Source organism: Pongo pygmaeus, chromosome 7 (genome assembly GCF_028885625.2).
Source record: "Pongo pygmaeus isolate AG05252 chromosome 7, NHGRI_mPonPyg2-v2.0_pri, whole genome shotgun sequence".
Classification (NCBI taxonomy): Eukaryota; Metazoa; Chordata; class Mammalia; order Primates; family Hominidae; genus Pongo; species Pongo pygmaeus.
The window spans coordinates 56,069,019-56,092,795 of NC_072380.2; the positions used below are offsets into that span (position 1 = coordinate 56,069,019).

The following is a 23,777-nucleotide window of genomic DNA, read 5'->3' on the forward strand; positions in this document are numbered from 1 at the left end:
TTCCCATAACTTTTCATGAACAAAATAAGTGTTTTACTTTCTCTAATGCTAGGAATATTCTCTGAAGAATGGAGTCTTGTGTGGATGACTGGGTAGATAAGGTACCACAGGGGAAAAAGCTAGACTGGGCAAGGTTGTAGATTGCTTTTAATGAAATCTTTGAGGCTTCAAGGCAGGGATGTGGTCTTGACCCAGCAGAAAACCTGGAGTTGAATAAGGAATGAAGAAAGAACACGAGCTAAACTTCAAAGAATCCCAACTTCACTGGGAATCTCGACAAGAATGGAGCATGCCAAAGAGAAAGTCAGGGAGGAAAGATTAACACAGGGGCCCTTTGTAAGAAAGCTTTTGATTAAAAAGCTTTTAATTAATGGGTCTTTGAAATCCACTGGCTGATCAAAACTGCTGAAGACCCTTGATCTAGTCCATCCCACCTGCACAGAAGAACAGTGTTCACAGAAGAGACTCTATGCCACTTGTGGAAAACTTAGAACAAGATTACACATTTATAGAAGTATAGGTGAAGAGTAATCCAATGTTCAAGCAGCCTTGGCATTAGGAAATTTTAATCCAAACCTGCTTTCACCCGAGGCCACTTCTTATTTTATGCCTAGCAGAGGTAGACTGCAAAGGGCTGAGCACATCAAATGTTTACTGCTAATGAATACTTCTCTGCCTTCTCTTCCCTAGCAGCAGCAAAAGCAAGGCCCAGTGGATTCAGTTTGGGACCCAGAGGATTAACAGTGCCCAGAGCAGGTGTTAGAGTTGCTCCCACAGGGAATGGTGGCCAAGTGATGCACCTGGAAGGTAGGAGGAGGAGAGAGGGAGGTGAGGACAAAAGAGAAGAAATTATGAGACACCAACTGCAAACTGACTTGACTCACTCATCACCACAAATGAGACACTCTTTGGGAATATTTAGAAATAATTAGGAGAAGGAGACTTCGGAAGAGGCTGAAATCTTGCACTAGCAGGTGGGAGTAAAGTAATGGTCATGGTGCCCCATTGCCTCATCCACTACCAGGTAGTGCAAATCAGCCTTTCTGATGCGACACCACCACCTGGTGGTTAAGATGAGGTACAAGTCACTGCTGTCTCTGCACCTTCCTTTTTCCTTTTTAGAGAGATTAATGCTCACATAATTGTTTCCTCTTAAGTCTTCTTTAATTCCTGTTAAATACTCCTTCTCCTTTACTGCATATTCTCCCTTTCAAGTACTGACTAGTTACTGCAAGAACATTTTATTTTATTCTCTCCATCCTCTCCCTCACTCCCTTTCTCTGTTTCTCAACCTAGCATGTTGTTCTGGAAGATAAGATGCCCATAATGAAGAGACTACCTGAGTATTGGGAAATATGGCATCTATCATATTGTGAGTAAGGATCTTCACTATGAATCAGTTACTTGAAAGTAAGATTTATATTGTTGAACATTGCATGAAAACTTTTAGGAAGATTTCAAAGTACTACTGAAAACAGTTTGTGAATATATGCATGTGCATAGGTGCATTAACGTCTTAAAAACTGCAATATCTTTTAAGCGTTTTTTTAAGGAACACCCATGAACTCAATATAACATGAAAGCTGACATATAATTATAGATTTACACCCAATCTTCTATAGATGCACACAACTTATCCGGAAAATTAAGGATTATATTGTCAATGTATATGTTAGTTCAAATGTGCATGAAAAAATATTTATTGGTTAATTAAATAAACACCTATTGATGTCTATCATGAATCAAACATGGTTTAGTTGCTAGAAACTCTGATTAAGAAAATGAATACCACAACCTTAAGGAGTTTACATTCTTCTAAGAGAGACTGATGTTTAAAAATAAATAATATTATGTTAATGATGTTGTAAATGCCATGAAAAATAATAAATCAGAGTAAGGGGAAAGAAAGTAACAGGGCTGCTACTTAGAAAGTATGGTCAGGGAAGGGCTCTTTGAAGAGGTGACATTTGAATGAATGAGCAAGTGATTCACGTGAGTATCTGAGGAAGATCATTGCAGGCAAAGAGAATATCCACTGTAAAGACTTGAACAGGCCTGGCAGAGGAAGAACAAGGAGGGTGTCAAGACTGAAGAGTGGTGGGTGGGACAGCGGGAGAGAATGGGGGCAGGAGCCACAAGAGCACAGATCACAGAGTACTCTATATGCCATCATAGGCACAGCAGATTTTGTTCTGAGTCATGGGAAGTCACTGCAGTGTGGAGCTCAATGGACTGAAGCACTCTGACCTGCTTTTTCAAAGAATCACCCTGGCTGCTGTGTGAACAATGTAGGGGGTAAAGAGTGGAGCAGAGAGACCAGTTGAGAGCCATATTTTAAGAGTAGCATCCACAGGACTTGCTAGCAGATTCAATCTGGGTGTGAGCGAAAGAGAGTATGGAGATGACTGTGAGTTTTGTGTAGCTAGTGGTGCCATTTACTGAGATGGAGCATCCTTGGGAAGGGAAGTTTGCAGACACAACAAGGGGATGGGAAGCAGAAATGGGGGATCTGGACATGCTAATGTTGACGTGTCTGTCAGACATTCCATGGAGCAGTCTTATAGGCAGTTGGGTATATGAGTTCCAAGTTCAGGGGAAAGATTGGGAATGGATATATATATCTGACATACGCTGATACGCACACACACACACATATATATAGTATATATATTTGAATATATACATGTATATGAATACATACACATATATGATATATAGTATATATATCTGAATATATATATACATATATATGATATACATATACACACACACACACACACATATATATATCAACCATGTTTTTAAATGTCATTTAAAGTCATGGGGCTAGAAAAAAATATTACCCAGGAAGTGAGTGAAGTAGAGAGAGAACAGACCGGAAAGGAACAGCTGGTGAGGAGGGAGGAAACCAGGACATTCATCTCAGAAGGCAAGTGAAGAGATAGAAACATGACATACATCCATGTCTAGTAAATAATTAAATTCATGATTAGGCATTCACTATTTCTCTGATTCTGTGTCAAGCACTGAAGAGGAATGGAAATGGGCAAGGGTGAAAAAGCATAGATAAATTTTTGTTTTGATTTATAACTTAGTTACAAAGTATTTCATATGTAAGCTTACCTACATGAAATTACTACAGAACAAGAGTATGTAATTAAGTTTCACCCTTTGAAAGATGCTACCTGACCTAATGATAAGCTGACACATTCACAAGAAATATGAACCGTCTATAGACTCATTCAAGCATACTGAAATAGATATAGCTGAGATCTTTATCTTAAAAAAAGGTTAAAATGAAATATGTCCTCCTAGCCTTTTCAATCTTACTGATTTTTAACAAGCATACACTTTCATTACATATGACAAAAAGTCTTTGCTTGAATACAAATGAAGCATGTTCTCATAACAAATAAAACAAACAGAGCTCTCTTCTTCTCTTCCTTAATGTTGGTTGAGAAGCCAGATTTGGATTTGCTTTTTCTTAATAAACTCATTTACATAAAAGAATATTTGGAGCTCAAATTTCGAATTCTTGTGATGAGTGAGCAAGCTCAGCTGATCATTGGATGATCAGCTTCTCGATGCTTCTGGATGGCTGCAAAGCACAACAGAACCTTTCATTATCTGGGGAAGGAGCATTTCAAGCTTGTGTTTATCCAGGCTCCAATCTCTAAGAGGAAAAACACAGAAAGTATATCCACTATACATTAAATAAGAGAAGGAAATAGATGAGGGTGTAGGAATTGTTGTTTTACTTGATCTCAGGATGTCTGAGTGACAGATGGAATAACCCAGCATAGCATAGTCTTTATGCCAAGAGAAAGAGGCACTGCTAGACACACAGTATTTGGGTGGCCCCTTGGGACCAGGGCTGCCGGAGTTTCATGGATCCCAAAGATTTTTGTTATACAATAACCCTGAAAATTGTCTTTAAAAGTCATTATACCTGTAAAACTTCTACTTAGTGACAAAACTATGATTAGTCTTACTTATATTTATCTCAGTCAGTGCCTTCTGTCTGCATCGCTGTATTTCTCTTCTTGCTTTTCATCCTAGCTGGCTGAGAAAACATTGCATCTACCTGTGTCAAATGCTAACACAGGTTTCCTAGAAGAAAATTCCTATAAAAATAAAACCAGATAAAATAAACAGATTATATTGAGTTTTGGGGGCTATGCTGTCTCATCGTCTTTAATTACAACACTTTGTTTTCTTTTTATATATTCAATAAGTAGTTTTAAACAACATCATTGTGGCTGGGCGCGGTGGCTCATGCCTGTAATCCCAGCACTTTGGGAGGCTGAGGTGGGCAGATCACGAGATCAGGAGATCGAGACCTTCCTGGCTAACATGTTGAAACCCTGTCTCTACTAAAAATACAAAAAAATTAGCCGGGCGTGGTGGTGGGCACCTGTAGTCCCAGCTACTCAGGAGGCTGAGGCAGGAGAATGGCATGAACCTGGGAGGCAGAGCTTGCAGTGAGCCGAGATCCCGTCCCTGCACTCCAGCCTGGGTGACAGAACGAGACTCCATCACACACACACACACACAAAAACAAATATCATTATGTAGTCCTTGGGGGCTATACCGAGACTTTCCCACAAGAACTTAAGAATAAGTAAAATGAGCTTAAAATTTTATATTACATTTTTGCTCTCTCAGAGTTGGACTTTGCAATATATACCTTATGAATAAGAACCAAAATATAAACACACTCCTCAAAGGTCAGAGTGGCTTCAGATTTGAAAATCTTACTTGAGTGCATGTGTTAATATGTCCAATATAAGGATGTGCCAACTAGGGAAATGGTGGATTTATCACACAATAGAAAACTGAAAACCACAGAAGCACATATTGCTAGTTTATCCAAATATATTCCAGTGTTTAAGAAAACATTAGTCAACAGGCCAAGTATTTTAGTCCTTTCAGCAAAACTATGCATATTTTGGAGAAAATGCTGGGAAGTACAGCCAACAAAATTCTATTATTATGTCCCACTTTGAAAATCATTCTTTAGACAGGTTGGATGTTTCAGACAATTTCTTTCTCCTATTTGTCTTATTTTTTCTGAGATCCATACTCACCAAGTAAACGTCTTATATAATTTGGTTTCCTGTGTATGGTGGACTTCCTAGTGGTGCTCAAGAAATATTCTTTGAATGAATGTTCATGTCTGATTAGTGTTCCAGCTAATGTAAGACTCATATCACTCATTATAAATTAATAACTTGACTTTTTATCTTATATTTCAGACTTGTGAACTCACTTATGGTATGTCTGCCCATGAGAAAGGGACATCGTGCTGACAAATTAGGTTTCTGATTTTGCAGAGCTGAGGGCTTGACTCTATACCTAGAGGACTTCATCAAACTCCTGAGACTCCCTAGGGAAATAGCCATCTGGTCTACTCCTGGCCACATATGCCTATTGCAGTGCTATAATCCAGCAAAAAAAAAAAAAAAAAAAAAAAAAAAAAAAACCTAAAGTGTAACAAATCTGTCAAGATAGATTCCTGCTCTTTTCCAAGAGAAGAGGAAAGAACTGCAAGGTAGGGCCTTGGAGATGTAAATGCCTACAGGTAGAAGAGAAGGCATGAGAAGAAGTGGGAGGCCAATACGTGTAAAAGTTGAGACTGGGAAAGAGCGTGGCAAAGAAACTTGAAGTTCGTGGTCAGAATCATTTAGAAATACGCAAGAAAATAGAAGGCACTAGGGACAGGTTTTCAAAACCAAATGCTTAGAATGGGAGGGGTGGCAGTTTGTTAGGAAGAAAACCAGATAGGGAATTTTTGTGGATAGAACCCAGGGAACTGCTTGGCCAGGGCCTTAAGAGACTATACAATAAGTTGTTGAGACTTGAATTCAAGGAATTAACTCAAACACAATGAAAATTATATTGTCCCTTCAGCATCTAAACAGGAATTAACATAGATCCCTTGGCTTTAGACTTGATGGGAGGAAGTAAAGGGGCAAGGAAGGGATAACAGTAAAAGTGAGGAAGGGCCATAAAGGAAGAGGGAACCTAGGAGTGCCTGGAATAGGGTGACGAGTGCTGTGTCTAATAGTGTGAGACAGTGTGAATATTATTACCTTTTGGTATCTGGGTAATATATTTGTGTATGTGTACATGGTGTTATTACAGCATATGCCACTCTGCTCAGTAGAATTGATCACTACTTTAGAGGAAAGGAGTGCTGGGAAGAACAAGTGGTAGGACACTGAATCATGGGGCTTGCTTTACAGGAGTGCTGCTTTTTTTTTTTTTTGACATGGAGTCTTGCTCTGTCGTCCAGGCTGGAGTGCAGTGGCACAATCTTGGCTCACTGCAACCTCTGCCTCCCAGGTTCAAGCGATTATCCTGTCTCAGCCTCAAAAGTAGCTGGGATTACAGGCGCATACCACCACACCCAGCTAATTTTTGTTGTTGTTGTATTTTTAGTAGAGATGGGGTCTCACCATGTTAGCCAGACTGGTCTCGAACTCTTGACCTCAAGTGATCCACCCGCCTTGGCCTCTCAAAGTGCTGGGATTACAGATGTGAGCCACGGTGACTGGCCATGGGAGTAGTTCTTAATCCTTCTGGTCTCAGGACCCTTTTCACTCTTAAGAGTTACTGAAGATCCCAAAGAGCTTTTGTTTATGTGGATTATATCTGTTGATATTTACTGAATTGGAAATTTAAACAGAAGATTTAAAGTATTTCTTTATTAATTCATTTAAAGGTAATAAATTCATATAATGAATAATAAATTAGCATAAACAACAAATTTTGTGTAAATAATATTTTACCAGAAAAGGTATTATAAAAAGAGATATTTACATTTTTTATAAATCCCTTAATGTCTGGCTAGATAGAAGACAGCTGGATTTTTATAGCTGTTTCTGCATTCAATCTGCTGTGATAGGCTCTTTTGTTTCACTGCATGAAGGAAATCCAGACTCACACAGATATGTAGCTTGAAAAATGGAGGAGGAAGTTAGTAGCTTTTTCAGATAATTGTGTATATTTGTCTTCAGTACTACACCAAAACCTAACAAGTAGCGGTTTATTTTTTTTTGAGAAGGAGTCTCAGCTCTTGTCACCCAGGCTGGAGTGCAATGACGCGATCACGGCTCACTACAACCTCCGCCGCCCGGGTTCAAGCGATTCTCCTGCCTCAGCCTCCCAAGTAGCTGGGATTACAGCTGTCCGCCACTATACCCAGCTAATTTTTGGAATTTTAGTAGAGACAGGGTTTCACCATGTTGGCCAGGCTGGTCTCAAACTCTTGACCTCAGGTGATCCATCTGCCTCAGCCTCCCAAAGCGCTGGGATTACAGGCGTGAGCCACAGTGCCCGGCCACAAGTGATGGTTTCTTAAAACCATATGAATAAACTTTATGAATAAACCACAGGAATAAAGTTTTCATACTTGTTCCAGTAAAATCTGTTGTTCTATATTGAATTTTGGATAGATAGATTTTTCTGTGCATGCCTGTGTAACATCATGCACTGGTCATTTAGAAAATATCAGTCCACCCAGTTGGCCATATCTTCAAAATACTAACACAATACATTATAAAATATCTCCCAGAGATCACATTTATTCAAATAACCAGTGGTCTAATTAGAAATGTCTCTATTCCTTGAAAAGCAGGCAAACTGACAGAGGCAGATACAAAGTTTCCAAAATCCAAATTTTATCTTGAAAAATCTTATTTTACTACTGCCCACAAATACTTTAGCTTGTTTTTCTTGAAGTGACAACCTCACTTTGTTCATTTCCAAGAAAATATTTACCAGTTACCCAAGTCTGAATATCCATAGTTTGTCAGTTTTTCTGTCAAATAAAAAGGGTGCTCTCCAAAAAAAAAAAAATGGCTAATTCAGTTTGCTATTCAGACAATCACAGAAGTGCTTCCCTAAAGGTAATCGTTATACTTCAATATGCAGCAGAAGTTCTTCATATGGGTTTTCCATTTCTTGACACCAAATATTAAAAGAATGTAGACTCAGGGTTGGGATTTAATGAAATTAGTAATTTTTACTTAGGAACAAGAACATTCTTGAAAGAAACTAACATTTTAAAACTGCGATTGGACAGTGGTGAAGACAATAATGACTACTAGTATTGTTTACTGCCACAGCCTTGATTTATGTAAGAAACCATCAACCCTTTTGTACCAGCAGTGCAAATGCCAAAACAGTTATTAAAAAATGCAAATAACACTTGGTACTATTATAAAATAGTGTTGACCTCACTGACTCCGTGAAAGTGTCTTAAGGACCCCTAGGAATTTGCCAATCCTACTTTGAGAACTGCTGGTCTACTGCACTGGCTGTGAAAAAAATTGTCCTAGTTGTCCAGATGATGGCAGCAGAAGATTTTACTCAGAGGAGAGATGCGATAACCTTAGCCAGAACAAAAAAGGGCAACACTTGGTTAGAAATCCTGGGGAGGATGGGTGCCATGCCTCACTTCTGTAATCCCAACAGGAGGCTGAGGCAGGTGGATCACCTGAGGTCAGGAGTTCAAGACCAGCCTTGCCAACATGGTGAAACCCCATCTCTACTAAAAATACAAAAATTAGCTGGGTGTGGTGATGCATGCCTGTAGTTCCAGTTAATTGAACCTGGGGTGCAGAGGTTGCTGTAAGCTGAATTGTGGCATTGCACTCCAGCCTGGGTGACAGAGTGAGAACCTTTCTCAAAAAAAAAAACCAAAAAAAACCGAGATCATCCTGGGGAGAGAGGTTACCTATTTAGTCACAATGCAATCTACCCTGCCACATCTTGGAGTAATTTCACAATTGATAAACTGGCACGTCCTGAGGGAATGAATTGCTTGAGTTTTTAGATGAATAATCTATGGACACTTGCTATTTATTGAGGCAGATAGGTTGCAGAATATGCTCATTTTACATGTGATCAGAGTGCTTATCCATGTGTTCATTCATCAGGGTTTTCAACAAATACTTCCTGAACCACCTGCAAGTACAAGGTACTGTGAATAGCAAGCATGATCATTCTGTGCTGGTTGCTAGACAAGTTCAAAGAAGGCTAAGAGAGATGAGGATGAAATCTAACAGATGTGTCTCTGCCATCTTGGAACTTGAGAGAGGCCAGCAGGAGACAGGCCACAATGCTCAGAACCCAGTGTCCACATGTGAGTCCCACATGGGACACCAACAGGATTGGGTCATCCAGTAGCTCTGTCCTGCTGAAATGCCAAGTTTGCAATTCCAGGTTTAGCTCCTAGGTCTGACAATCCCTATTCTCCCTCATGCCAGTTAATCACTTTATCAAAGCATTAGCAGGAAAAAAACATTAAATCTTGTGCCTTATTGAAATGCTGACTCTACTTTTGGCTTGAGAAACATCCCTTAATCGAATGACAGTTATTTCCTGGAAACTCTGAATTATCTTATGAATTTTATTCTTTTCTGGCCTATTTCAAGCCACTTTTTCAGGCCTAAATAGATATTTGTTGCTTTTGCCGTGCAGAATATTTTCCCAATCTTTGGGTCCTGGCCCCCATTTTCTTCCACTGCAGTGTCTCTCTCAACCCCACCACTCTTAGTCTGCTCAGTGTTTAAAGAAGCTGACTCCTCCTGCTGCCCTGAGCCAATGTTCTCTCCATTGACCACGAGGACTTGATGGAGGATGGGCATGTGACTCCATCCCGGCCAGTGAGAATTCAAGCCAGACATTTTTTGAAGTTTTCAGACATAAAAGCCCTCCTTTACCTTCTATAAGGTGTCTTATAGAAGGTGGTATATGTACAGAGGTAGAGGCATCCATCTAACAACATGAGGGGGAAGTCTCACTGCTAATGGAGCCCACAGAAGTTGGGGGTCAGCCAAGGAGTAGAGAGACTGAGACCTGATTGTAGGCCCTGGCTTTGCCATGATGAACGCCAGCTTTACCTCTGGACTTTTCAGTTGTGTGAATCAATAAATTGAGGCGGGAGCCTCCTGCTCTTGCTAATCTCTTGGTTGCCTCAATGTCCTCTGTTTGGTTTCTCAGCATCTTTCATCACTTGTATAATTAATTGGTTGGGCATGGTGGCTCACACCTGTAATCCCAGCATTTTGGGAGGCCAATTCAGGAAGACTGCTTGAGGCCAGGAGTTCAAGACCAGTCTAGATAACATAGCAAGACCCCACCTCTATCAGAAAAAAAATTAGCCAGACATGGTGGTATACATCTATAGTCCCAGCTACTTGGGAGGCTGAGTGGGAGGATCACCTGAGCCCAGGAATCTGAGGCTGCAGGGAGCCATGTTTGAGTCACTGCAATCCAGCTTGGGTGACAGAGCAAGACCTTTCTCTAAATGAATAAATAAATAAATTATATTATTTGTTTTAGCTATTTTGAGCTGAGTTCCTATTATGCTCAAACAAAAGAGTCCTCACTGATACATGTCCCTGTCCCCAGACACTAGGTACAAAACCATACAGGGAACCAAAGAACTCAATTTCTAAATATAGCACACTTGGAAATCTTCATGCCTTTGTTATTTTTTCCAGAACTAATAATTTCTTCACTTTCTTCATGTTCCCACAGCACTCTATAGATGCTTAAAATTAAGAAAACTAATATTTTGTATTGAGGCATTTTGTTTTTATACTTGCCTTGGACGTTTTCAGCTGTTTAAGAGCAGGAATAACATCTTAATCATCTTTATATATCTAACCCCTAGCATTATATTTAGCATCTAACATGTCCAATTAATGGTGGTCAAATAAAATTTACAGAGTGGGAGAGAAGTATAACATTGATTTTCTCTCTCTGGAGACTTCCACCCCAGCATCACAGTCTTTTGTTTGACCTAATAATGGAGGTTCCCAGCACTGGTGTCTTGTCTGGTTTTAAGCCCATATGTTCTCAGATTCAATCCTAGACTTTTCCACTCATCTGTTCTGTATCACAAAGGGGATGGCCTTTCATGTATCTGGCTTCTGGCAAGGTTCCATCCATAGGTACTAATGGAAATTTAGTGGATACAACAAAGGGAGAATCCAGAGTATTTCTCCCCTCCTTTCTGCCTCAAGTAAGATCTTGGATAATAACTGTGTCTTTAAAAAAAAACCAGATCCTACTACTCAGGCATACTTTCATTTCATATTAGCTGTTCCACAGCTCCTAGGCTCTAGGAACACTACCTCCTCCTATGGAAGGCAGGAGCCTACTGCTCTTGCTAATCTCTTGGTTGCCTCACTGTCCTCTGTTTGGTTTCTCAGCATCTTTCATCACTTGTATAATTAATCCGAAGTATTTACACCCTCTGTTTGGAATACTGAGTGGTTTCTGTCTTCTTTTTGGAAGCTGACTGATACTATGTCATCTATTTTTTTTTAATGCCAGTATCATTTCATTATGTGTTTGTGTCTGGAGCCTTTAGACACATAATACAGTTATGTGTCTCCTTCATAACACAGTTATTTCCAGGAGTCCTTGTTAAAATACAAAATCTTTGTGTAACATATTTTTCCTAAGTCATGCCTTCCATAAATAACTTACGGCTGAGTTATGGTTCATCAAACCCACACAGTTTCTGCAACTCTCACTCTTTGAGCACAGCTAAGATAAACTGACCATTCTCTTCACCTAGAAGAGCTATATTGGAAGCAAATTCACTTGAAACAAGGAAGTTTAATGTACCCACTTTCTTCTGCTGGGTAACTTATTCTGGCAGAAGTGGTGAAGCAAGAAAATGCTGAAGATCTTCAGGCAGGAAGACTGCTCTCAGCCCACGACAGAGATGGGGGTACTTGGTTGGTATAATTTCTCTTTAGGAAGGAAAAGGCAGGTTTCTAGCCACACCAGAGAAATCGCCAATTAATTTGACTCAAAAAAGAATGATTTCTATTCACCAAAATTGAGTATTTACTATACATCAGTCATGGTGTAAGGTATTACAGTACAGTAAGCACATAGGCAAAACTTTGAAGTGGTTCAAGTTCACCTTGATTATCCAAACACTCAGATCATTCACTCTTGTATCAAGCTAACTTTCCTTCTGTCAGAGTCTTCGGTCCTACCAAAACTTGACATATGAAGATCAGTTACACTCAAGTGCAAATCACTGCTGGTAACCTGGAAAATTATCCTGAGTGGAGTTTGCATTTCAATGGATATTGAAAGCTTAACATACAGGATTTAGTCTTCTTCAGTAAAATGTGAAAGTGCTTGGTGAGGTAGTTATCTGAGGGCCAGGATGCCTTCCCATCCTCTCAAATAAGACCACTATTTCTTGACCTATATTTTCTGTAGCCCCACTCACAAGGTACTGAAACCCTTTCACAAAATATCTCATTGCAATACCATTTTTGATAGAATGTGTATAAGTAAAGCTAGATTCTCAGAAACCTTGTTAGAAAAACAAAAAAGGAAATATTTCAAAGCATAATCTTACTCTTACCCCAACCTCCCCTTCCCTCCCCTACCCCTCCCCTCCCCTCTTCCCCCCTCTTCTCCTCCCCTCCCCTCCCCTCCCCTACCCTTCCCGAAAATTTAGTCTGATATCTATAAGATAGAGCCAAGCAAGGTGGACACTGCAGGATGACAGGAAGGACAAGGCAGCCTAGCCCAGGACACCAGAACCCAAGCTGAGTGAGACAGGCATATGTGCAGTGTGAGGGTAAGAGGTGAAGTAGTAATGAGGTATTTGCTACACACAGAAGAATGAGCCAAATCAGAAACTATGTTGGGGATAATGGAAGCCAAGTTTCTCACTGTTGGAGAAGGAAATTACAAATATAGAAATGGAGAAAACTAGAATGAACACTGCAGTCTTGGATTAGAATTAGAGATATGAGTGTGAAATCATGTTTTAATATAGATAAGTATAGACATGTAGATGTTTACTTGTGCGTATACATTCTCAACCACTGTTTATCAAGAGGGCCTCAGAGTAGCAATGTTCCAATAGCAATGAGCTCGCCCAAATCTTGGTTTCCTCAATACTATTTTCTACTAAAAAAACCAGGGCTCCTTGGTTCTAGGGCTGGGGAAAGAAAGGCATAGAATGAGCCAGGAACATAGGATATCTGCCAGAAAGTAAGGACATAGGGACACGACAAAAGGACACACAAGTCAGCTTGAAGGTGCTCCTGCTTGGCAAATCAACAAAAAATTTGAGTATCAGAATAAATAATGATAATAACAGATTACAGCCTGTTAAATAAAACAGGTATCTCTAAATCTATGCTGGAAATAAATGAATAAATTACAGGTATAATGAGGAACAGAATATTTACATGCTCTGAAAAGAATCCCTTCCCAACAAACATTTACAAAGGACAAAATAACTTTACAACAGAGACATCTAGCAGACATCATCTGATATAGTTTGGCTATGTCCCCACCCAAACCTCATCTTGAATTGTAGCTCCCATGATTCCCACGTGTTATGGGAGAGACCCAGTGGGAGGTAATTGAATCATGAGGGCGGTTTCCCCCATAGTGTTCTCACGGTAGTGAATAAGTCTTAGGAGATCTCATGGTTTCATAAGGGGAAACCGCTTTTGCTTGATTTTCATTCTCTCTCTTGCCTGCCACCAGGTAAGATGTGCCTTTTGCCTTCTGCCATGATTGTGAGGCCTCTCCAGTTACGTGGAACTGTGAGTCCATTAAACCTTTTTTTCTTTAGAAATTACTCAGTCTCAAGTATGTCTTTATCAGCAGTGGGAAAATAGACTAATGCACCATCTTAATCAAATGGCAAAATGAACATACTCCATAAGAGCCAGATCAAAGTTGGGTGCCTGATTGGATGGATGCAAGGAGAAGTGCACAGCACCACTTTTGTGATATTCCTGCCAGCAACACTAAATCTGAGTCTAATCACAAAACACTGAACAAACTCAAAATGGAAACATTCTATAAAATAGCTGACCTATAATCTTCAAAAGTGTCAAGCTCACAAAAACCAAGGAAAGACTGGGAAACAGGTCCTAACTGAAGGAAACATGCAAACTAAATGGACGAGTTATTCTTGAATGGATTGGGTGGTTAATAATAAAGCCATGCTAATCTCATGGTTGTTTCAGCTGTATTATGATTATGTAGGACAATGCCCTAGCTTGTAGGAAATACACACTAAAGTTTGTGAAATGACGAGGAATCAGACTGGCAAATTACTTTCAAACAATTCAATGGGAAAAACAGTTTTTTTGCGCTGTGTATTTTTTCTGTGAGTTTGAAATTATTTTCTAAATTAAAAGTGTAAAATGTGGCCGGGTGTAGTGGCTTACACTGTCCTCCCAGCACTTTGGGAGGCTGCGGCAAGAGAATCAATTGAGCCAGAAGTTCAAGGCCAGCCTGAGCAACATAGTGAGAGCCTTTGTCTCTACAAAAAATACAAAAATTAGCCGGGAGTAGTGGCTCACACCTGTAGTCCCAGCAACTAGGGAGGCTCAGTTGGGAGGACTGTTTGAGCCCAGAAGATCAAGGCTGCAGTGAGCAGCCTGTCACCACTGCATTCCAGCCTGGGTGACAGAGGGAGACCCTGTCTCAAAAGAAAAGTAAAAAAGAAGTGTAAAATGCAATCTCATTGTACGTAATGCGCATACACGGCCCTGATACAGTTGAAAGCTTGTCTCATTTTCTTTATTGTGGTTTAATCCAATTTAAATTAAAATATGAAATGCTTAACAATCATAAAATCAATATATGCTGTGGTAAACAAAAGAGATCTATACTAGTATTTACAACTCTTTAATTTGTTTAAAAAGGAGGTAATATAACCTTTTTAACACACATTTAAACCTTTTGCCTCTAGGAGATATATCAATTAACACACAATATTCAAGGAAATCAGTGCTGTATAGATATTTTTGGTCTATTAAGGTGCAATTTATAATACAGAACTGACAAAATACTGAAGCAGAAACCATAAGTTACAAAGTAGTAACTCTCACAGACAGTAATTAGAACCCCTGTCCTACATGCCTCTCCAGATATAGCAACTTACATTCTTCCAGAAAACAGGTTCTTTCCCTGACTAGGAAATTCACAGGTCTTTCCAAACTAAACAAACACTTTTCCACTCAACCCTGGTTTTTAAAAACCATTAGAACTTTTGGGTTTACAAGTTACAACTAATTAGCATTCCTTTAAAAAGAAACTATTTTCAAAAGATAATGTATTTTACATGTTATATTAACTTAAAGTGCATTTGATTTCAAGCAGAGAGATAATTACTAAAGACATCAAATAAAATTTTTTTAAATATTTAATTCATTAAATAATTGCTACAGATCAATCTTCTAAAAGCCTTAAACTACACACTGAGGGGAAAAGAACATTGACCAAAGTATTAGCTTCACTCTTCAGGAGCTCACCTTATGCAACAGTGTCCATCACTGTTACACAATTTGCTGATACTCAGTTATTCTATCAACATTACAGAATAAGTTCAATTATTAAAATCTACATTCAAGCCAGGCGTGGTGGCTCACGCCTGCAATTCCAGCAATTTGAGAGGCTGAGGCAGGCAGATCACTTGAGGTCAGGAGTTTGAGACCAGCCTGGCCAACATTGCAAAATCCCATCTCTACTAAAAATACAAAAATTAGCCAAGTATGGTGGCATGTGCCTGTAATCCCAACCACTCAAGAGGCTGAGGCAGGAGAATCCTTTGAACCCGGGAGGTGGAGGTTGCAGTGAGCCACGACCATGCCACTGTACTCCAGCCTTGGTGACAGTGTAAGACTCCATCCAAAAAAAAAAAACTACATCCAGAGGAAGAGAGATGTAAGAAACAAATCATCAAAATCAAGGAAACTCAGGTAAAGTTATGTCAGGAGATGACAAAAGTGTAGCATGTGTTCAAGTCTTAAATGTGGTTATTAAGTTAATGCTTAGTGTCCCTCCGATTGTAACAGAAAGGGCAAAAGAAACACCACTCTTATCCCCCACCAAAAACAAACAAAAATAAAAGATAATAGGTTAAAATTAAGATCAAGCTCCACCTGATAAAATTAAGAGACTGAGGGACATGTATAAAAAGAAAAGTGAGTTTTGCCATGGAAATGGGTTGAAGGGTTTACGGACCCATTATATACTTATATGAGACTGAAGTAATTTTTTCCACAAATTGACAGAACAATGACCCACACAAAATTGCTTCCTGCTTTGCTGCCAAAACACCAGGCAAAAATGGGCAACATGTTCTTCATGTCTGAGGGCAGCACTGACTGCACTGGTACTATGTCATATGTTAGTTTCAAACCATGTTAATGTCATAAACTGGCAGGCATTGCATCTTGTCAATTATTAGCCAGTTCATTATTAACATTACTGAGTGAATATTATATATGGTATAATTCATTACAGTGTAAATAGCCATTTATATCCTGGGAAATTCCTCACCAAGACTATATGGAATATTGTTGATCAGTGGAGGAGACCCATTAAGTAGTTTTATCCCATTGCCCTTAACTCTTATATTGTTCATTTTATTAAAGGTATCATGCAATGAGAGTTAGCAATATAATCACTGCAAAAATTATCCTTATAGGAAAACATAACCTACTTTTTATGAATTGGAATAACAAAATATTAAGCAGAATCACTTGTTACAAAAAAAGCATCACAATCCTATCATTTGAGATATAAGTTTCCACCTAACATCATTGAGAGCTGTGACTAATTCAGTCTCTATGGCAAGGTAAAATTTTTAATACGTTCTAAAGTTTGCAATGTTAACTATATTTTCACACAGGTTGAAGTTGGCATATTTCATGGGTTTTAATATATGTCAAACAATGCTTACTGTGAATATCCATGAGTGCAAATAAGAGACAGATAAGTTAGCAAAGAGATCTGGGTCAGCTGGGCTTGATGGCCCATGCCTGAAATCCCAGCACTTTGAGAGGCCAAGGCAGGAGGCCTAGTTTAGGGCAGGAGCTTGAGACCAGCCTGGGCAACATAGCAAGACTGCATTTCTTAAAAAAAATAAATTAATTAAAATTAGCCAGGCATGCTGGTGCATGCCTGTGGTCCTATGTACTCTGGAGGCTGAGGTGGGAGGATCACTTGAGTCCAGGAGATGGAGGCTGCAATTAGCCAAGATTGTACCACTGCAATCCAGCCTAGGTGACAGAGTGAGACTCTATCACTAAAAAAATAAAAAAAAATTAAAGAGAGAGAGAGACAGATCTGGTTTTCTTTGTGACACTGAGGCTCATAGTAAAATGTTTCCTATAAATTAGAATTCCACAAAGGAGATGTTGGCAGATACTTTTGTGCTTTGATTTGTTTCATTGTCTCTCCACAGCCATGTTTGGGGGAGTTCACTGGTGACAATTTTTAATGGAAAGAGGCTCTCACTTTGCGGCCCTTCAGAGGCTGTGGTGGGCGGTGATTGCTCACTAGAAAAGCTGCTGCTTCACCCTCTGCTGTGCACAGGAGACTGCGAAATTTGGCCAGCTGTAGAAGAAGAAAAGAGTTAGCTTCAGCATAGAAATTCCCACCAATATTAACGAATTACTCTGCATAAAGAATTAAGATATATCTATAACCAGGAACAAAAAATACTGCAATGAAAATTTTCTGTTACATGTCATATATAATAAAACAACTCTTTTGCTAAATTCTCATCACTGTACAAATACCTACGGGTTCCAAAATTAAATGTATAAGCATTTTTAATTTAAGACCAGCCTGGCCAACAAGAGGAAACATCTAGAGTGTGGTTTATTTCTTATTTTCTTATTTTCTTATTCCTAAAGAGGAAATATTTAGAAATCAGAGAAAGTTTTTCAATGTTTTTCAATCTATAAACACACACACATACATACATTTTATGACAAAAATGAACTCAACTATATATGCTGTTTTGAAACCTAATTTTTTCACTTAGTATATATCCTAGCCATCTTTGCATGCCAATACATATCAACCTACATCACTATTTTTTGTTGCTGAAAACTTTTCTATTATAAATATGTTTTATAAATTTTTAACAATCCCTTGGTGGCTTAATATTATTTATTAAGATTTAGTACAGGTCTAAAGTGAAGTTGGAAAAATTAAAACTAATTTTATCTTCTCAAAAATATGCACCAAAATTATACTGTCAATTAATAAAAGAAAATCTTTGGTGTTTGTTTTATTTTGATGAAGACAAATTATTAGGAATGAGAACCTACATTCTCTAAATTTTGTTAACCATCTAATCTCAGAGTCAAGCAAATTCACATCCTTTAGGTTTTCATCAAATACCTGATGCCTAAAATGTTTCTTGTACAGTACTAACCAGGACAGGGGCAGAGGAGAGAGAGGTCCTTTATAAGAAATAGGCAACAGTTTATAACCATGCTCTATGGCAATAGGATCAACCATCATATATACAAGCAACCATGTTTTCCACATGTGGTATTTTGAGGGTTTTGTTTGTTTGTTTGTTTTTTGAGACAGAGTCTCGCTGTGTCACCAGGCTGGAGTGCAATGGCAGGATCTCAGCTCACTGCAACCTCCACCTCCCAGGTTCAAGCAATTCTCCTGCCTCAGCCTCCCAAGTAGCTGGGACTGACTACAGGCACGTGCCACCATGCCCAGCTAATTTTTGTATTTTTAGTAGAGATGGGGTTTCACCATGTTGGCCAGGATGCTCTCGATCTCTTGACCTCATGATCCGCCCTCCTCAGCCTCCCAAAGTGCTGGGATTACAGGCGGGAGCCACCGCACCCGGCCATTTTGAGGTTTTTTTTTTTAAGTACAGATATGGGAAGGAGACAAGTGTTTACAACGTACTATTACTCATGTTTCATTAGACCAGATCATCATAGCTAAAACCACATGAGGCTGAAGAGAATCTCTGGTCAAGTCAAATAGCAGAGGCTAATAAAATCTAACCTCTGAGACCATAGGAAAGATACCTAGCCTTCTGCAGATCATAACAATCCAGGTCTGTCTGGAGTGGTCATTCCAGGTGGCTGCGCAGGAATTCTGAGTCCTGAATTAAAGCATGAGTCCACAGGCCTCATCAAGCAACCTGCCTCCACAGTGATACCGCTGAGTCTTCTGAAGATGTTGGCTTTATTTTTCTCCCACAACCCTAGCTCCTGCCCCTCTGGGAGTTCAACCCCTCTGAAAGTTGATCATGGCTCCCTGTCCCAGTAGCACTTTCAGCTCACCAGTCTAGAATTGGATCTGTCTTCAGCTCCTTCTCTGACCAGCCTGTGTATTTTGGTAAGAGTCCCTAGACCTGTCCTGATATCTCGCCAAACCCCTTCCCCTTATAACTGGGTCTCACAATCATTTAGCCCAGTTAGGTCGACCCTGTATTTGCCAGTCCCCATTCAGATTTGCTTCTGTTGGCTCTGGGTGTCCTCCAATACTGCCCTGGCCTTAAAATGCACATCTCTGGCTGGTTCCCACCAGTCTTGTCCCCTTATGTGGTTCCAGGCCTTATTCAGGCAGCAAAGCTGCACCTCTGTCACTAAAGCTGACTGAGTACCTACAGGTTCCCAGTAGAAATGTTCCCAGTTCAGCCTTGAGGCTGAAGCAGGTATGACCTGTTTTGCTGGTTTCCTTGACTCTAATGCTGAAATTGTAATTTCATTGTGTAGCAACTCCAATAAGCTAAAATACTCTTCTATGGTTCTGTAAATAGCTTTATGCCACTCTCATGCTCAAACCTCTTTGATAGCACTCCACTGCCTGCCAAAATTGAGTAATAATAAAAATAAGTGCTGTTATGGAACATAATGGACTGGGCACTGTGTTAAGTGCTTTACATTACCTCAGTCAAAATACCCCTGTCAATAATATATAATTATCCCCTTTTACAGATGAGAAACTTGAGAGGTAGCTGAGAAGTTTCAATAAATAAGCCATCTTGACAAGCCATGCACTAACCACAGAAAAACTTGTTTTCTGTTTCCTTATTTTCCCCTATCCTTTTAATTTACTTTTTATTATGTAAATGTTCAAAAGTACACAAAGGTAGAAAAAGCAACATCATAAATCACCAGGAATCCACGACCTAGCTTCAACACACAGCCAATTTTTCCATCCGTTCTCCCACCAAAGCTCTTTTTCCATTTGCCATCCTACCCAAACTAGGCTATTTTTAAGCAAATTCCAAACATCGTCTCATTTTAGTGTAAACATTTCCAAATACATCCCTATAATACATCACAGTTCTAACATTTTTGTAGGCACCCAAAACAAATGTGTCAGCATGGCTTCCAAGCCCCTTGCCCACGCAGTTCTAACTAACCTTCCTAGATGGATCTATTACGTGCACACGCATGTCTCACTCTAAGCCAGTTTTGGGAGGGGTGGTCCCAAAGCATCTGAATGAAAATACTTTTGAGTTCATTCTTAAAAATTCAGATCCCTGGACCCTACCCCAAACTTGTGAACTGGAATTTCTAATAAGGCCCAAGGAATCACTTTTTTTTTTTTTTTGAGATAGAGTCTCGCTCTGTCACCCAGGCTGGATTGCAGTGGCATAATCTCGACTCACTGCAACCTCCGCCTCCTGGGTTCAAGTGATTCTCATGCCTCAGCGTCTGGAGTAGCTGAGGTTACAGGCAGGCGACACCACGCCCAGCTAATTTTTTTTTTTTTAAGTGGAGACAGGGTTGCGCTATGTTGGCCAGACTGGTCTTGAACTCCTGGCCTCAAGTGATCCTCCCGCCTCAGCCTTTCAAACTGCTGGGTGAAAGATTCTCCCCAGTGCCTGAAAGTTTAAGGGAATGAATAACTTCTCCCTCCTCAGGCCCAGTCCCAAGGTGCAAGGCCACTTGCTCCAGCAGTGTGCATCACCAAGATAGCAGAAGCAGGAAGAGAGCTGGCTGGGAGACACATACCCTCTGAAGACTGAGAGGGAGGCTGTCCGTGTACTATGCAGCAGTCACGTCAGACTGGGACACTTCTGTTTACAGAGGACTATAAAACCTCTGCCCCATCCTCACTTGGGGCTGATGCCATTTTAGGCCTCAGCCCGTCTGCACCACGGCGCTCAATAAAACCTCGTGTTGCTCCACACCACCTCGTGTTCTGTTGGCGTGCTCTTGGGGTTCGAAGTGATACAAGAGCCTTGCATCTGGTATCAGTACCCGCCCTACTGTCCACAGCAGCCCCTCTGAGCTGCTGTGAGTGTTACTGTGTCTGGAATTGGCGGGTTCTTGGTCTCACTGACTTCAAGAATGAAGCTGCGGACCCTCGCCCTGAGTGTTACAGTTCCTAAACGCAGCGTGTGATGTTTGGATGTGCTCGGAGTTTCTTCCTTCTGGTGGGTTTGTGGTCTCGCTGGCTTCAGGAGTGAAGCTACAGACCTTTGCGGTGAGTGTTACAGCTCATAAAGGCAGTGTGGACCCAAAGAGTGAGCAGCAGCAAGATTTATTGCAAAGAGCAAAAGAACAAAGCTTTCACAGTGTGGAAGGGGACCCCAGCGGGGTTGCCATTGTGGGCTCCAGCAGCCTGCTTTTATTCTCTTATCTGGCCCCACCCACATCCTGCTGATTGGTCCATTTTACAGAGAGCCGAGTGGTCTATTTTGACAGGGCACTGATTGGTGCCTTTACAATCCCTGAGCTAGACACAAAGGTTCTCCAAGTCCCCACCAGAGTAGCTAGATACAGAGTGCTGATTTGTGCATTCACAAACCGTGAGCTAGACACAGGGTGCTCATTGGTGTGTTTACAAACCTTGAGCTAGATACAGAGTGCCAATTGGTGTATTTACAATCCCTTAGCTAGACATAAATGCTCTCCAAGTCCCCACCAGACTCAGGAGCCCAGCTGGCTTCACCCAGTGGATGCTGCACCAGGGCCGCAGGTGGAGCTCCCTGCCAGTCCCAGAGCCATGAGCCAGCACTCCTCAGCCCCTGGGTGGTCGATGGGACCGGGCACCGTGGAGCAGGGGGCGGTGCTTCTTGGGGAGGCTCGGCCGCACAGGAGCCCACGGAGGTTGGGGGGAGGCTCAGGCATGGCAGGCTGCAGGTCCCGAGCCCTGCCCCGCGGGAAGGCAGCTAAGGCTCGGTGAAAAATTGAGCACAGCAGCTGCTGGCCCAGGTGCTAAGCCCCTCACTGCCCGGGGTAGGCGGACCTGCCCACCGCTGCGGGGCCCAACGAGTCCACGCCCACCCGCAACTGGCGCTGGAACACAAGCACCGCCGGCAGCCCCAGTTGCCGCCCACGCCTCTCACTCCACACCTCCCAGCAAGCTGAGGGAGCCAGCTCCGGCCTTGGCCAGCCCAGAAAGGGGCCCCCACAGTGCAGCCACATGCTGAAGGGCTCCTCAAGTGCCGCCAAAGTGGGAGCCCAGGCAGAGGAGGCGCGTAGAGCGAGCAGGGGCTGCGAGGACTGCCAGCACACTGTCACCTCTCATTATCAGTCTTTCCACTATGGAGGAAAAATACGACAATCCTTTACTTACTATACTTATATAGAAAAATCCTGTTATGGAATCTTAATCAAGGAATGTGTTGAATCAGGGAAAAGTTAATATAAAGTAAAAAATCTAGGAGTATCTGGCAGTCGTAATGGGACTATTTGTCCAAAAGGTAAGCAGTGGCTTTGCTTCACCACAAATGGACAATGGGGAGTAAAAACTCAAGTGCTAGAGGATACAAGGAGAGAACAGATTATAGCCAAAACAAAAGCCAACAACTCCTCTCCAAAATCACCCGTGGCATTTCCATCCCTTTATACAAAACTACAAGCAGACGTATCACTTCCCAAGGCAGGAAAAAACTTGTTTGTAGATCTAGGGGAACGCACCGTCCTTACCATGAATGTGTCCAATTGCTAGGTATGCAGGGAAGCCCGTATGAGTCAACAGTGGCCATTTTATGGGATAGACAATCCCCCTTACTTACTAGCATCCCAAAACTCCAGCCTCACTTTCACTCCTCAGGAATGCGCACAGTCCTGGACACTTCCAGTAACAGGGACGGTGTGCATATCCCGCAAGTGGAATGATAAAACTCATCATGCCATAGGTGAAAGCCCCTGTCACCAAACCCTAACAGTCAACGCCTCCACAGCAGAGGGGTGGCCAAAATTACCCCACGGAGCTTGGTCTCCTTCTAACTTAAGCTACCTCAATTATGTCTTGTCAAAAAAGGCCTGATACTGTACAAACACCACAACCCTTATGAGGCATACCCCAGCCTAAGTGCACTGTGGGACAATCCTATGAACACCAGCCTCCAATGGATTGCCTCTGACGGATTCCTTTGGATATGTGGAACCCAGGCATACTCATGGCTACCTTATCCCTAGCAAGGTACTTTCTTCCTAGGCACAATTAAACCTGGATTCTTTTTACTTTCAAAGCAGGCGGGCAACATCCTCGGAGTCCCTGTGTATAACCTAGCCAGAGAAAAACAATCCTTGGAGGTAGAAGGGAGCCAAAGATGGCAAGAGGACGAGTGGCCTCCGCAACGGATCATGGAATATTACGGTCCTGCCACTTGGGCTGAGGATGGTTCATGGGGGTTATTGCACTTCCATATATATGCTAAATAGAACAATTAGACTACCAGCTGTTCTAAAGATAATCACTAACCAAACCACCTCAGCCCTAGAAATGCTCTCGTAACAAAACAGGCTACCACTAGACTACTTACTAGCAGAAGAAGGTGGGGTCTATGGTAAGTTTAATATCTCTAATTGCTGTCTTAACATAGATGATAACGGAAAAGCGGTTCTAGAAATCGCTTCAAACATCAGAAAAGTAGCCCATGTATCAGTCCAAACCTGGAAGGGTTGGGACCCAACAAACCTTCTAGGAGGGTGGTTCTCTAATTTAGGAGGATTTAAAATACTGGT

At 41.1% G+C, this 23,777-nt stretch overlaps 1 protein-coding gene across 1 annotated transcript in view; it reads right to left on the minus strand.

Annotated features, from left to right (window-relative positions):
• Positions 1-14,604: 14,604 nt before the first annotated feature.
• Positions 14,605-23,777, minus strand: part of LOC134740004 (carbonic anhydrase 13-like) — a 37,960-nt gene continuing 28,787 nt past the window's right edge. The window contains exon 7 of the mRNA XM_063668744.1: positions 14,605-17,418. Within this exon, the coding sequence (XP_063524814.1) occupies positions 17,299-17,418 (120 nt within the window). The 3' untranslated portion in view covers positions 14,605-17,298. The remainder of the gene's footprint in view (positions 17,419-23,777) is intronic.